The 13983-nt window shown below is 34.1% G+C and overlaps 3 protein-coding genes across 9 annotated transcripts; 2 read left to right on the top strand and 1 right to left on the bottom strand.

The window, feature by feature from the left end:
- The first annotated feature begins 19 nt into the window (after nt 1–19).
- LOC139108912 (uncharacterized) lies at nt 20–2641 on the top strand. Of its 6 annotated transcripts, none has more exons than XM_070667592.1 (6): nt 20–108; nt 998–1469; nt 1632–1915; nt 2041–2177; nt 2259–2362; nt 2425–2641. In XM_070667592.1, exons 1-6 carry the CDS (start codon nt 20–22, stop codon nt 2440–2442), a joined length of 1104 nt encoding a protein of 367 aa, XP_070523693.1. In that variant the 3' UTR covers nt 2443–2641. The 6 variants fall into 6 exon arrangements, with proteins under 6 accessions (XP_070523693.1, XP_070523691.1, XP_070523690.1 ...); XM_070667590.1 differs by having other exon boundaries at nt 998–1477; nt 1568–1915; nt 2259–2348; XM_070667589.1 differs by having other exon boundaries at nt 998–1477; nt 1568–1915.
- A 130-nt stretch (nt 2642–2771) lies between these two features.
- Nucleotides 2772–10361, bottom strand: Su(var)3-9 (suppressor of variegation 3-9). 2 transcript variants are annotated; one of them, XM_070667583.1, is made up of 9 exons: nt 10089–10356; nt 9334–9397; nt 9112–9222; nt 4329–4562; nt 4087–4245; nt 3777–4006; nt 3559–3703; nt 3283–3452; nt 2772–3119 (listed from the first exon to the last, which is right to left on the bottom strand). In XM_070667583.1, exons 1-9 carry the CDS (start codon nt 10158–10160, stop codon nt 2883–2885), a joined length of 1422 nt encoding a protein of 473 aa, XP_070523684.1. In that variant the 5' UTR covers nt 10161–10356; the 3' UTR covers nt 2772–2882. The 2 variants fall into 2 exon arrangements, with proteins under 2 accessions (XP_070523684.1, XP_070523683.1); XM_070667582.1 differs by lacking the exons at nt 2772–3119; nt 3283–3452; nt 3559–3703; ... (1 more) ...; nt 4087–4245; nt 4329–4562 and adding an exon at nt 4569–8310 and having other exon boundaries at nt 10089–10361.
- Nucleotides 10362–10566: 205 nt separating this feature from the next.
- Rpa-70 (replication protein A 70) lies at nt 10567–13891 on the top strand. Its single transcript, XM_070667587.1, has 13 exons — nt 10567–10766; nt 10837–10884; nt 11003–11214; nt 11289–11431; nt 11531–11618; nt 11716–11878; nt 11963–12167; nt 12239–12351; nt 12494–12660; nt 12748–12982; nt 13094–13177; nt 13264–13458; nt 13554–13891. The coding sequence occupies exons 1-13, from the start codon at nt 10737–10739 to the stop codon at nt 13674–13676; spliced, it is 1806 nt and encodes a 601-aa protein (XP_070523688.1). The 5' UTR covers nt 10567–10736; the 3' UTR covers nt 13677–13891.
- Nucleotides 13892–13983: the final 92 nt, after the last annotated feature.

Genomic DNA, 13983 nt, shown 5'->3' with positions numbered 1-13983 from the left:
ATTTAAAATAATCGTAGTGATGGCAATGGAAAATGAACAAGGATGTGACTCGATCGCAAGAAGGACAGAAGGATTTTGCCGCGCGATGCGCAGAACCCAGCATCACTGGTCAGGCAATCACCGGCAGAGAGCTCAACTCTGAATCGCGGCCACGCGTACAGATGCAGAGGCCCTCTGCATCTGTACGCGTAGCCGGCCGCGATTCAGAATTGAGCTCTCTGATCACCGGTAACAATACCATTATGTCAAATGCATACTAACCTAGAAACGGGAGCGTGCGCGCGAGAGATTAGCCACCAGGTTCACAAATTCTTCGCAATCTACTCGAGCGAGGCCTTCCTGGGCCATAAGGACATTTCGGAAGTCCGCGATTCCACGCGAATTTTCGTAAAACGTTAAAATTATTAAAAACTTTGTTCTATTTTATTAATGATATTAATTATATTTATATTAACTACACAAGAAATATTAATTTTTTTGTATACTCAACGTATATATTTTTTAAAATATTTTATTATTTTAACATAGATATTTTCTTGAAACGTAATTAAGATGCTTTAATATACATATAATACACGAGAGTCGAAATTCATTTAACGTGCAAGTATACATATAGAAATAAATACACATATAAAAATAAATATGTATTGAAAATTAAACAAATGAAAATTAACGAGTACGCGGTTTAATAAATTTATGCAGCTTGAAAATTTTACCCATGCAGTGAGGAAATAAATTTAATACATACATTCTAAATTCGCATGCAAATAATTTACCTCGTATTATAAATTGACGGTAATTATGATTGGAATTAGAAGAATTACGTAAGTATTAGCTTTCTATGTAAATATCTGTACGGTTATTTAATATAACCTAACAAATTGTCAGGTAATTTTTATTTGCGACATTTAGTGTTGTAAATGCTATAAAAATTAATTTTAAATAAATCTGAAATAAATGTTGAATTTGTGAGATAAGAATTATTAATTAAAAACAGGGATTTTCAACGGTTTACCGAGACAGTTCCCAAGCCGAAGGGTTCTGTGCCAAAATATGGTCTACCAGGATGGAAACTAATGCCTCTCGAGCATAAGATACCCATGGTACCCGGACCGAAAGCCGCTTATAATTTTACGCGATGCAAAGTGGGAAAGAAATTGTGGAGGCCGAAACTAGAATTTGATCTGAGCGATCCTTATTGCCGCAGCACCAAATTTTCCTATGAGCCACTTCACGATGAGCATTTAGCTCATTTCTTTTCCAGACCGAATAATTTGAATTATTTGCTAAAAGTTGACTTAATCACGAGCGATATGAACGTGAAATGTTCGCTACGTGATTACAACGAATACAGAAAATACCTGAGACAAGTGCACGCCGATTATATAAAACGAGAACTAAGAAAAAGAGATCGTCTCATCGTCGAGAGAATGGCATTAAATTTTGCCGAGAAACAAGCACGCAAGGAAGTAAAAAAGTATAATTTGCAATTATTTATAACGGAGAAAAATGTCTATTAATTTTAGATAATTATTTAATATAATTTTATTTTTTCTTATAAATTTAGATTGAAAGAAAAAGAAAAGGTGGCAAATGAGAGGCAGCGTTATAACCAGGAACAACTGTTACAGGTGGAATTAAGAAATCGAAAGCTTAAAGAGCGAGCACGCAAAACAATGAAAAGATTTAAATTGATAAAGACCATTAAGCAAGAAGAACGAAAACTGATGAATAATAAGCGTGAAAAACGGACAGAGCAAATTCGGCAGAAAAATAAAATTGCGGCGGAGATCAATCGACGTAAAGTGATCAGTACGCTGATAGATATGAGAAAGGCGGATAAAGCGCGAAAAAAAACCAAAGACAAGAGACTATTAAATATGAATCAAAAAAAGCAGAAAGACATAGAAGAAAAGTATATACTTCTATATATTTAAATCGAAATTAAGCACGTCACGCAACATCTTTGATGTATAAAAATGATTAAGTTTAATTCTTGTAAGGTAAAAGTATCAATATTTTAATATTGACAAATTTCAGATGGAAAAGAAAACTACAGTTCCAAGAAAAAGATATTGAGAGACGAAAAATGATATTGCAACGTATAGATAATCGCCGTAAAAAATTCATAGACAGTTATAACGAAAAAATAAATCGAGAAACCGCGAAAATGAAAAGTAATGTGAAAATTATTATTATTATTATCGTTAGAACAAAAAATTAAAACATTTTTTTATTTATAATGTAATTATGCACAGGGATTTTGGACAATGCAAAGCTATTTACAAATTGTTATATGAAGAGACATTTGCTAGACGGGAGAAAACTTATATGCTGCAAGAAATACTGTAAAAGCAATACGGTACTTGTATAATAATAAATTTCAAATAAAATAATGTATTGATTTTTCATATTATATTACAGGTCATAAAAAAAAATTAATTAAAAAGTAATATGCAAAATTCAGTTAATCTATCATCGAAAATCTAACACGGATAAAAACAAATGCCACAAGTTTCAGCATAGGATAAAATACATACCAGTTAGATTGGAAAAAGCAATAAACGATTAGTGATGATCATGATCTAAAATATTAGTTTTGGAAAATTGGTTCGTTGGAAATTACTCAATAAAAATCCTATTGTTATAAATTCTGTATTGTAAAAAATTCTTAAAAAACTGATATCAAGACTCACCTGTTTCTTTTAGAAACTAAGTCTCCAACTTAAATTGCAGTACTATTAAATGGATGGATATTAGTTTCGTCAAAATTAGATTAAACTTTTTATTACAAATATCTTGTTACACACGAGACGTTGTGTACCTTTCGCAACTTTGACGCTGCGAACAGAAATGATGCTTTTGGGAAATTCTGAATCCCATTATTTTCGATCCAGAATTGGATCTATTGTTTGACCGCCGCAAATCTGTCCCCAACCGATCAGACGCCAATGCTTCTCCACTCGTCTAGACAACGCGATCTTTTCGTCGACTTCCGTGCACACTGGATTGGTCAAACTAATCTTCGCTAAATCGGCACGAGTAGCCAACACTCTGCCACCGGTGCTTAACGATCCGATATTAACCAATAATACCTCTCCTCTCGATAATTTCGGCACCTATCAAGATAGTACGTAAACAATAAAAAAATTACAGAATAAGAATAATTTTAAAGAAAAATAGAGTTAACAATTTAATAAAAAAATCAATTTTAAAATGCAATGTCTTTAAGATTGATAATCTCTTTAGATTTTTAAAACTGTAGACTGTCACAAGACTTACCCTTGCACCCTTTTTATCGCCTTCGGTTCTCACGCCTAATAAACGTTTCAATAAATAATACGAGATTTCCAACTCGATGAATATCTGTGGTAATGCGCCAACACTTCCAAGAATTTGTCCAACTAATCTATCAGCACGACACAGTGTCGGCTCGATTTTAGTCCCGACACCTAAAATCATATAATTCCATTACTCTTATAAAATAATTAAGATCTATTATAAATTCTTTTCACATTAAAGGATTAACAAAAAACAATTATAATAAGCATTATTTACCAATTAAACCACCAGGTACAGCGAATTGCAATTCGTTTTGTTCGGCGAACAGAGACACGATTCGCGAAAATATAGGACGACAGGTCAATTTGCCCTCACTATCCTTGGATACTAATCCTGGACGAACTTCAATTTCCATACCAACCTTTCATAAAAATAGATTTTACAATAATCGTTTCAGGAAAATTAATTTGATTTAAAACTAATCTAACTCATACTTTCAAAACTCCTCTAAGAATGCTCCCACCAGCGACGCCGCCTTTCAAATCGTCTACTTCGCAGCCTGGTTTATTCACATCGAAAGATCGGATAACAATCAATCGCGGTTCTGACGTAAAATCTCTCATTGGCACTGGGATTTTCTTAGTGATGTATTCACATAACACTTCAATATTAAATTTTAATTGTGCCGATATTGGAATTATTGGTGCGCCTTCTGCCACTGTCCCTAAATTTAAATTGCAAATAAAATTGTATGAACAAATGCACAAATGCGAGTCATATTGTATTAACAATAATAATAAATACCTTGAATAAACTTCAAGATCTGCTCATATTGCTCTTTAGCTTGCGCTTCTTTTACCAAGTCGATTTTATTTTGCAAAATGACTATATGCTTGAGTTTCATAATTTCAATAGCGGCCAAGTGCTCCGATGTTTGAGGCTGCGGACATGATTCGTTGCCAGCTGCAATTTAATAATAGCTCATTACTTTGGAAAATGATAGAATATACGAATTTCACACAAATTAGCAGAAAACTGTTGCTTACCGATTAAAAGCAAGGCGGCGTCCATAACAGCCGCTCCGTTAAGCATAGTCGCCATAAGAATATCGTGTCCAGGACAATCGACAAAGGAGACATGCCGAACCAGTTGGAATCTCCCTGAACAAACTGGACGCAGGCAAGGGAAGGAATCGTCTTTGCTCGATCCTCCAGATATGTAGCGCCCAGGTCGAGGACACTTCGGATTTTCGCACTCGTAAATCTTTGCATTTGCATATCCTGAAACAAAAAAGAACAATTAGCTATATTTTCCTTTCGATCTTTTCCTTCTTAACCGAATTTTTTTCATAGAAAAGAATTCAATCAAATGCTGCATATTACTCATTAAATGTTGGTACATCCCTCTTTAATATAAATTCGTAGTATTAAACAGATTTTTTTTGCAATAATAAATTAATTTTACATAAAAGAAGATAAATTACATTTTTTTAAGTTGCAAAATTTTATTTTCAAATTCATTCATCAATAAAACAACAAAGTGTAAGTGAAAATTTTACAAGATCTTTTAAGAGTTTTGTTTTCTTACTTTCTAATTATTAACTGCGTAACTTTTTATTTATCAAGAGACGTGGTATTGTCTCACATCAAGTGTACACGCGCAGTGAGACCTACTGTGTATTTTTACGCGAGTCACTGAATTGGCGATTGCTGAGATTATCAGATCTCAATAATTACTGAGCGATTGAATTCTAAATAATACTGACTTACATGTATAAACAATGCTATATATATAAATGCAAATGTTTGTATTTTTTTATATAAAAAAAAAAAATAATAAGAAAATATATATTATAATTCTCCACAGAAAATATAAGATGATACTTGTGAGTGATTTTGTGATTCAGAGACGTATAATAAAGATAACAATACTTATTTCTAACAACTAACATATGTGTAACTTCAAATTCAAGCTATAAGGCTTAATCGAAAAATTACTAAATGTTTACAATTATGTGTAAAATAAATACATTCATAAATCTTATAATGCGCGACTATAATATAAATGATAACTTTGTTATTAATGTATGATGATTTTTTCCTCGTAAAAGATTCTTCATAGATTCTTAAACGATATGAATGTGAAAATAACTATTACTAGGCACTACAAAATTAATTCTTTTAAATATATTATATAAATATAGAATATAATATACATTATAAATGCATACAGAAAATGTAGCCTAAAAGAAAAAAAAAAAGAAAAAAAAACGAACAATATGCAAATAACAAAAGGCATTCAACAATATTTTTTATCTCATGCTTTTTGCATTTGTGCTTAACTTTTGCATAATTGAAACAGTATAAAGAATGAACACAGAACATATTAAAAGAAAATACCAAACAGCTATCGTGTTCCATTATAACAAACTAATATTTAAAAAATTCTATCTTAATAATTATTATTCGATTAGTAACATTCACAAAAAATGTCTACGTACAGTTACATGAAGCCATTTACTTTATTTTTTAGTGTTGGTTTTTTTTTTTATACCTACATGTTCGCATACATAATTTTTCAACTAGTTCACTCACAATAGTTAACAACTTTGTCCAATTTGTACTTTAAAGTCTTATTTGTTTAGTAAATATTAAAGTTTTACTATCACTCGTCATTGTATTAACTAAAATTTATGAATAAAACTAAAAATTATGAATGAAATGCTACAATGAGATATAATAACAACTTCAGTGATTAAGTTTTTACAATTACTTTTTATTTATTACTTCGTTTAAAAGACTTGCTATCTTCATAATATTAATTATTTTAGTACTCAGCACTTCACAAAACATTTTTTTTTTTAACTTTATTGAGCTGACGCAATTAAATGCAAACAACTCACTTAAAATAATTATTTTAACTTTTATATAATTTAGAAAAATAATCGCAGATATAATTTTGAATGGCTATAACTGTTCAACCGAGTTGATGTTTTAAGAATTCGAGTAGACAACTAGCCCTAGAAGTGAATGTTCTCTTTTCGAATTACAATCATTAATAATATGTACACAAAAAATACAAAATTAAGGTACAGAGCGTTCGATCGTAAAAGTTAAATGCTAAGTACTCTTTAAAACAAATACTGCCGGCATGTCGCCGCGCCGCATTTGCAAACCATTCTGTTTTTAGGTTCAATACCACTACCATTTCCTAGTTCTTCATCAAGAATTTGCTGTTTCTGGCACGTATAGTCGAAAGTGAGTTCTTCGTTTTGCTTGATGTCTTTAATAGCGAATAGGGCGAGATTCGGCAAATTCGGATCCAAACAATTGATCCAAATCGCATAGACTGCGAGATTAGGATCACACGAGTGATTGATGAAATGCGAAACGTTACCATACGTGGCAGCATCCACGGTGTATGGACACTGGCCATCGGTTTCGTTGTAATCGAGGTCGAAGAGATATGTACGACCGGTCAAATTATACTTTCTGCCACGCATTTCTGCTTCTTCATTGCTAATTACCTCGCCCACATATTGGGTAACAAAAGTGCCTTTTTTAATTACTCGCTGAGTACGTACGCCCCAGCCGCGTCCGTTATCCGTGCGAAAAATACACAATCGTACATCAGTACCGCGCTGCACCACCCGATTCGGACAGATTAACGCGTCGCAAGCGCAACGTTTGTTACATTCGTAAATAGGTGTTCCCGGAGGCACGCGTACCCGGCGTGCAGAAGTGTATGGCAGCGAAGTGGCACCGTTTTGCGCAAAACAGCAATTAGACTTTTTACCGGTTTCACACTCGCCCTCGCACTCGCAGCCGATCGGTGGATCGTCCGGTATTATGACACCTATGCCTGGCAAATAACTTTCAATATAATAAAAATCCTGCGGCGCGCTTTCTAGGTCCACCAAATTTTCTACTTGTATTGTCGGTCGACCCTTCGTAATATTGTTTATTTCGTTTTCCCAATCCTGCAGGGACTTGAGCTGGCCTCGTCGCAATTCAATCAGCTGCATACGCAATATTTGTCGTTTGATTTTTCCTTCCAGCTTGGTATTGTTCGCTGAATTTTTCAGAAAATGTTGAATTTCGGTGTATAAATTGCTTTCAGCAATTGAAGCGGTAGCAGCCGTTATCGCATCGTCCATCGACAATTTTCTGTAAAAACGTCGCATTTGAGTTAGAAAAAGTTCAACTTCACACATGCTTGGGTAAAAATCCATTGTCGCTTTGAATTGGTCGATTAACTTCTGCTGCTGGTCGTCGAATTTGCGCAGCAAATGCTCGCAGTTGATGAGATTGCGCAACGGTTCCCATGTATTGTACGTAACATCCCAGTCTTTCCATTTGATTAGGTAAGCCGATTCACCGTTCTCTTGACGTTTCTGCAAAATTTTTTCTACTTCCCAAAGTTTCGATTTCTTGCGTTCTTGAAATGACCTGGCGGGCGTCGCTTTTGCCAATTTACGATACTCTTTGTTGCGCATAATATCGTATAGCAGTACCCTCACCTCTTTTAATTTGTAACATAGGTGTGGCGTCACAAAATCCTCTCGCGTGGATCTGTCGTCCGACGACGATTCTTCATAGGATTCATCACTACCTGGATTCTTCGCGCTCGTACTGCTGCTCTTGCAAGAACTGTTGTCGAATGCTTTGAGCATCTGCTGTGTGATGCTTCCTTGCCGTGTTAAGTGGATTGACGGTACTGATATTAATGGTAACGATGACGATGATGATACTGATGACGATGACGACAACGATGATAATGACGACGACGACAAGGACGACGGTGATGACATCAACGAAGACAAGGAAGTTGAGTAAAGTTTGCTTCTAGTGTCCGATCGACGAGATACGCGCCCTTCAGTGTCAAGAATTTTTGGCATCTTAGTGCACGACGATGCGTCAGTGCTTCCAGCAGGGGAGAGGTGTCGTTTTTGCCTTACGGCTGACGTTTTTCTATTTATTCCGCCAGGCATATCTGTCGATTCACTGCTGCTACCGCAATCCGCCGCGTCTGCAATGCCAAACATTTAAACAGCGTCATTTCCTGTTCCATCTTTTTTGTTTTCTTTGTTTTTAATTTCAACGATCACTCTCCCCTTTACGCTCAATTTTTCCTTTCCGATTTTCTTCTCAACACTCTGTTGCACCTTGCCGGACGGGCGATAGCAATGAAAAACACCGAGATGTTTTCGTTCATGCCACGACTAAAACGCAATAAAAGAAACACCGTACGATTTTAATATCTTCCTAAAAGATATTCGATCTTTCCATACTTGCATCCTTACAAGTTCGATAAACACCAAAATCTTTTTCGCACTTTTACGCAATACGTTTTCAAAGCAAACAATATACTATTTCGATTTGCACTTTGACAATAAATATTAAATGCCAGCCATTTTATTACATGTCATAAAAATATCATGCAAAACATCCATGTCTTGCACTAGATACTTCATTATAAATAAAATTCCAAAAATAATGTATGGTAACATAATATCTATAAACTTTTAGTAAATATTTTAATGTATATTATAATTTCCCAAATACCAATTTTAATATTAAACCCTAAAGATGGCAATCCAATTTACATATATTAAAATCAAAATAAGTCAAAGTGTAAAGCACTAATTAACTTTTAACTAGTAATGTAAAAACTATACTTACCTATAAATTAAATTTTTAATTCTATGTTCCATGACAAAAAAAAAATAATATATGATAAAGGGATTTCACAAGTTACTTGTATTTTTTTTTCTTTTTCCCAGAAATAAATTTAAAAAAAACAAGATAATATATTTAAAAGTGTACTCACCGAGTTTAATAGTAATATTTCTCTCTAGTTCATTTTTAAAACGAACAGTCTGCACTCCTGAAATAGCTTTTACAATGGTTGACTTTCCATGTGCCACATGTCCAATAGTGCCTGTAAAAAATTTATGTACCTCACTGTATTCTGTAATATTTTTCATATAGCAAAATATGTTAAAAGTACTGTACAATCAACTGACTGCAAATACTTAACCTGTAAACTTACCAATATTAATTGTAGCTTGTCTACTGATTACTTCACGCGATAATGCTGTTAACTTACTAACATCCTGTAAAACCAATGGAAAGCAATTCAAGTATATTTCAATGCGATAAAATTAGAATTAACATAATTAAATTTAAAATAGTTACAATTACAACTATAATTCGTGTATTTTTTTTAAACAAAAAAAAGTTAAAAATAAGATTTAAATCGCCAACAAAACGAGGATCACCTCACTGACCAACAATCTGTTTGCAAGCTGTAAAAATTTTGCCTATACATAAATAAAAAAACACGTGTTTAATTCACACGTGTGTCACTAGTTTTCTCTTAAATTACAATGACGTAAATTCTATAACTAAAAAGAAACGTCAGCCCATGTCGTGGTTGCTCGGCGAGTCGTTTTTTTTTTTTTTTTCCCCTCAAATTGTTCTTAGCGTTATTCTCCGGTGAGTAAAAGAGCTTATTCTCCTTTACTCCGATTTCATCGCGATAGCAAATTTCGCGCCATCAAGTGTGCATTCTATATCTCTGTAACCAACGAAATACCCTCATAGAGAGGGAGGGGAGGACATTTTCTCCAATTTGCCGGACCCAGACTGTCCCTCGAGCTCGATTTGAACAAATAGAAGCCTCATGCGCGAGACCTTGTATCATCATCCGTGACGTGGGCCAGGTGAGAAGTGTCGAAGATAAGGTTAAGTCGCGAACGGAACATTAAGCGAATGGCGGCCAGAGCTGTTCGATCGACAACTTACGAGTTTCGACAGGTCCTGCTTGTAGAGATTCGGCTGGCCGGTGGTTACGCCTAATCCTTCCTCGCCGCCCATCTTCCGCGAGTCTTGGCAACAACGATACTTTTCAGGCCGTTTCTAGTCTGGCAGGACCGTTTCTTTCGCGGGAAATCCACCTCGGGGGCTACTCGTTCCACCTTTCTCCAATACCGAATAGTCCGGCCGTGGTCTTCTTTCCACACTCTTCGCCACGATGCATGGGAACAGCGTGCCTCTTACCCCCTGCACACCCTGCAGTCAACAGACCGACGAGAGCGCAAAGAGAATGCTGATGACGCGCAGGCCAGCCAATCACGTTCGAAATTGCCGTAAAAGCGAGCGAGTATTGCCTCACGGTGAGCTCTCAATCTCGATCGTAATTGGTCGACTCGCCAGCTTAATCTCTGAACGCTCTTATCGTCTTTTGTACGAGAAGCATAAAAGCGTGAAATGATCGGATGTGGAACGCTCGTCGATATCTCTGATCTCACCTAACGTCAATTATTCGGCGGGAAATAACAGAGGCAAGCACACACAATATCTGTTGTTATCCGTATTTTCCTGTGAAAGGCTCCGTTTTATTCGCAGTGAGATCACAGCATCTTTCTGGACTGATAATAACGAACTGCAATCATGTACAATTTAACGGGAGGGGCATTGGAGGTAAGTCTGCCGGAGTCGCTTTTCTATTATTGCGTTACATTATTTAACGACGAACGTTTAATCGTTTCAGAAAATCATGCAGGGCATGATCCTCGAAGACCCGGTACTTCAAGTATTGGTGAGTACGACAGAACGGACAGGCTTCTAATTTGTCAAATTTTCACAATGAGACTTATAGATTGTAATTGCTAATAAATAAAATAATGTACTTGGAATAATTGTATATAATTTCACAGGGTTTTAAGAAACTACCGAAAAGTATCAATAAAGATGGTGTTGCTATGGATCGCTACAGATTACTGGTTTCTGATGGACAAAGATTAAACTCATTTACAATGATGGCCACTCAATTGAATAATTTAATTACTGATAATATTTTGACTGAATTTGCCATCTGCAAAATACTAAAGTATCACCTAAGTGCAGTGAACAACAGTGGCAAAGAAAAGTATTGTCTATATTTCTTTATCTTTTAAAATAGATACATAATTTATATTTCAAGTGTATTTTGTTATTTATTAGACGGGTGATACTAATACTGAATATGGAGGTGTTGGTTCCTGGCAGTGATGTTGGACACAAGATAGGAAATCCAACTAATACAGAAGTTAAATCAGACACTGAATCTACATCCACATCAGCTGAAACTGTACATTATCAAAGTAGTAAGTGTATTATCATACTTGCTTTAAAGTATCAACTAAATTACCCATTGACTTTTGTATGTGCAATACTTTGTACAAAATCTGTTTTATTTATGTTAGATGGTTCAACTGCAAAAAATACTTCAAGATCACAGGACTTTTCTGAATCCACAATCCCAATAACAGCATTAAGTCCTTACCAAAACAGGTAAGAGAACTCTATTTGATGTATAATGTATTGATATTGACATAAGATATATTTTTATAATTGTAATATTAAAAAAAAACTGGTAAAATACATTTAGGTGGGTGATCAAAGTTCGTGTAACCAGCAAATCTGACATCAGAACATGGAGTAATTCTCGTGGAGAAGGAAAACTTTTTTCCATGGATTTAATTGATGAAAGTGGCGAAATTCGATGTACCGCGTTTAGAGATATGTGTGATAAGTTTTATGATATGATAAAGGTATGTATTATGAAATTAAGATCATTAAAGAATACATTTTTCCCTTTGCAAGTAAGTTATAAAATATTTTTATATATTTTTTAGCCTGGTGAAGTATACTATATCTCACGATGCGCGTTAAAGGCGGCGAATAAACAATTCAACACATTAAAAAACGATTATGAGATGACAATGACTAACGATACGGAAATAAGACTTTGTCAAGAAAAGAACGATGATATCCCAACTTTGCAGTTCGATTTCTCGCCCATAAGTCAAATAGAAAACAAAGAAAAAAATGATATAATAGGTATGTTAACGCTTATAAAAATTAATTAAACTATCAAAATGTTGGTTATAAATAAAATGTACTTACCATAGATGTGTTGGGTGTCGTCACATCTTCCGGCGATTTACAACATATTGTACAACGAACTACCGGTCGAGAACTTATAAAAAGAGATGTTAATATTGTTGACGACAGTGGCATGATGGTAAGCACTTTATTAATTTAATTAATTTATTTTTTATATATTTATATAAAAAATATATTTATTTATTTTTATTTATTATTAATTTATTAATTTAAAGCTAACACTTTGCTATTGCAAACATAAAATAAGTTTCTTTTCTTAGGTGTCTGTTACATTGTGGGGAAAGCAAGCTGAGGAGTTTGACTGTCCCGAAAGCGCAATCTTAGCCATTAAAGGAGGACGTATCGGCGAATTCAATGGTGGAAAAAGTTTGTCACTTTTATCTTCCTCTGTACTTGAAAAAAATCCTGATCTTCCCGAGGCACATAGGTATATTATAAATACACAATTTTGGAGATTAAAATTGCATAACGACGTATTAACATTTATAATGATATATTACGACGTACATTTCAGATTGCGCGGGTGGTACACTACACACGGCCATGCGGAAAACACTAGATCATTATCTAAAACAAGTGGAAGTGGCAGTTTTAATGCCCCATTGTACACTTTTGAAGAAGCGACTGAAGCTCGATTGGGAGAACAGTTAAATACCACAGATTCATTTGCAGTAGTGGCCTCTATTAACATGATTCGTGTGGAAAATTCTATTTATAAGGCATGTCCCGTAGAAGGCTGCAAAAAAAAGGTAAGTAACAGAAAATACGAATAATACAAAAATACTTAGAAATAAAAATTATGTACTACACTATGCTATGTACAAAATATGAATTACCATACAATTTAAATTTAATTTCAGTTAATCGATCAATCTAACGGAGTATTCAGATGCGAGAAGTGTAATAAAGAATTTCCAAATTTTATATACCGCTTACTGGGATCTGTATGTATATTATCTTTACATCGATTTTATTATTTAAGAGTATCTTATAATATTTATCGGATTGAAATATTTATAACGATGCTCAGATGAACATAGCAGACGCAACAGGCAATCGCTGGATTACTGCCTTTAATGAAGATGCTGAGAAAATATTGGGTATGACGGCACAACAGTTGGGAGCATTAAAGGAGACTGATAATGACGCTTATATGCAGAAATATGGCGATGCAAATTTTAAAAAGTTTACATTTAATTTGAGAGCAAAAGCAGAAGTTTTTCAGGTAAGCAAAAACAGATGTGATTAAATAGGTGTATTTGTACTGTAAAACTTTCGTATACTAATATATATTATTTTCTAAAAACTATATTTTTTTAGGATGAAATGAGAACAAGAAATATCTGTGCATCAGTTGCTCCATTAAACTACAAAACTTATGTGACACATTTGATAGACAAAGTCTCCAAATTGGTACACATCGAGAAATTAGAGTCCAACTAAAAAAGATTTATTACGTTGCATTGAAAACAAGGTTATGAAAATGATGAAGTTTAAAACTTAATTGAAGTAAAATGATTATTTTTGCATTCTTTAAAATGTTTTTCTTTTAAATAGTTACTATTACTCAATTACTTTTTTATGTGAAAAGTGGAAATTGAATATGTATTACATAAGATTAAGTTAAAATGCATTAACCACACAAATCAATTATTTTTTATAAACATTAATTTTTTTTGTTACGTTATAATTACTATACAACGTCACATTTGTGTATTCGTGTAGTATGATTTTTGCCAAATAAATTTGT

The sequence above is a fragment of the Cardiocondyla obscurior genome, linkage group LG16 (assembly GCF_019399895.1).
Source record: "Cardiocondyla obscurior isolate alpha-2009 linkage group LG16, Cobs3.1, whole genome shotgun sequence".
Classification (NCBI taxonomy): domain Eukaryota; kingdom Metazoa; phylum Arthropoda; class Insecta; order Hymenoptera; family Formicidae; genus Cardiocondyla; species Cardiocondyla obscurior.
This window is presented reverse-complemented; position numbering and strand designations above follow the sequence as displayed.

What these genes read in the sequence shown, in the direction of transcription:
- LOC139108912 (XM_070667589.1), top strand. Translation starts at nt 20, where the DNA reads ATGGCAATGGAAAATGAACAAGGATGTGACTCGATCGCAAGAAGGACA. An exon ending in CGCAGAACCCAGCATCACTG is followed by an intron (nt 109 to 997) that starts GTCAGGCAATCA and finishes AATTAAAAACAG; the next exon opens with GGATTTTCAACGGTTTACCG. An exon ending in AGAAACCGCGAAAATGAAAA is followed by an intron (nt 2,178 to 2,258) that starts GTAATGTGAAAA and finishes AATTATGCACAG; the next exon opens with GGATTTTGGACAATGCAAAG.
- Rpa-70 (XM_070667587.1), top strand. Translation starts at nt 10,737, where the DNA reads ATGTACAATTTAACGGGAGGGGCATTGGAG. An exon ending in AGTTTTATGATATGATAAAG is followed by an intron (nt 11,879 to 11,962) that starts GTATGTATTATG and finishes TATATTTTTTAG; the next exon opens with CCTGGTGAAGTATACTATAT. An exon ending in AGAAAAAAATGATATAATAG is followed by an intron (nt 12,168 to 12,238) that starts GTATGTTAACGC and finishes TACTTACCATAG; the next exon opens with ATGTGTTGGGTGTCGTCACA.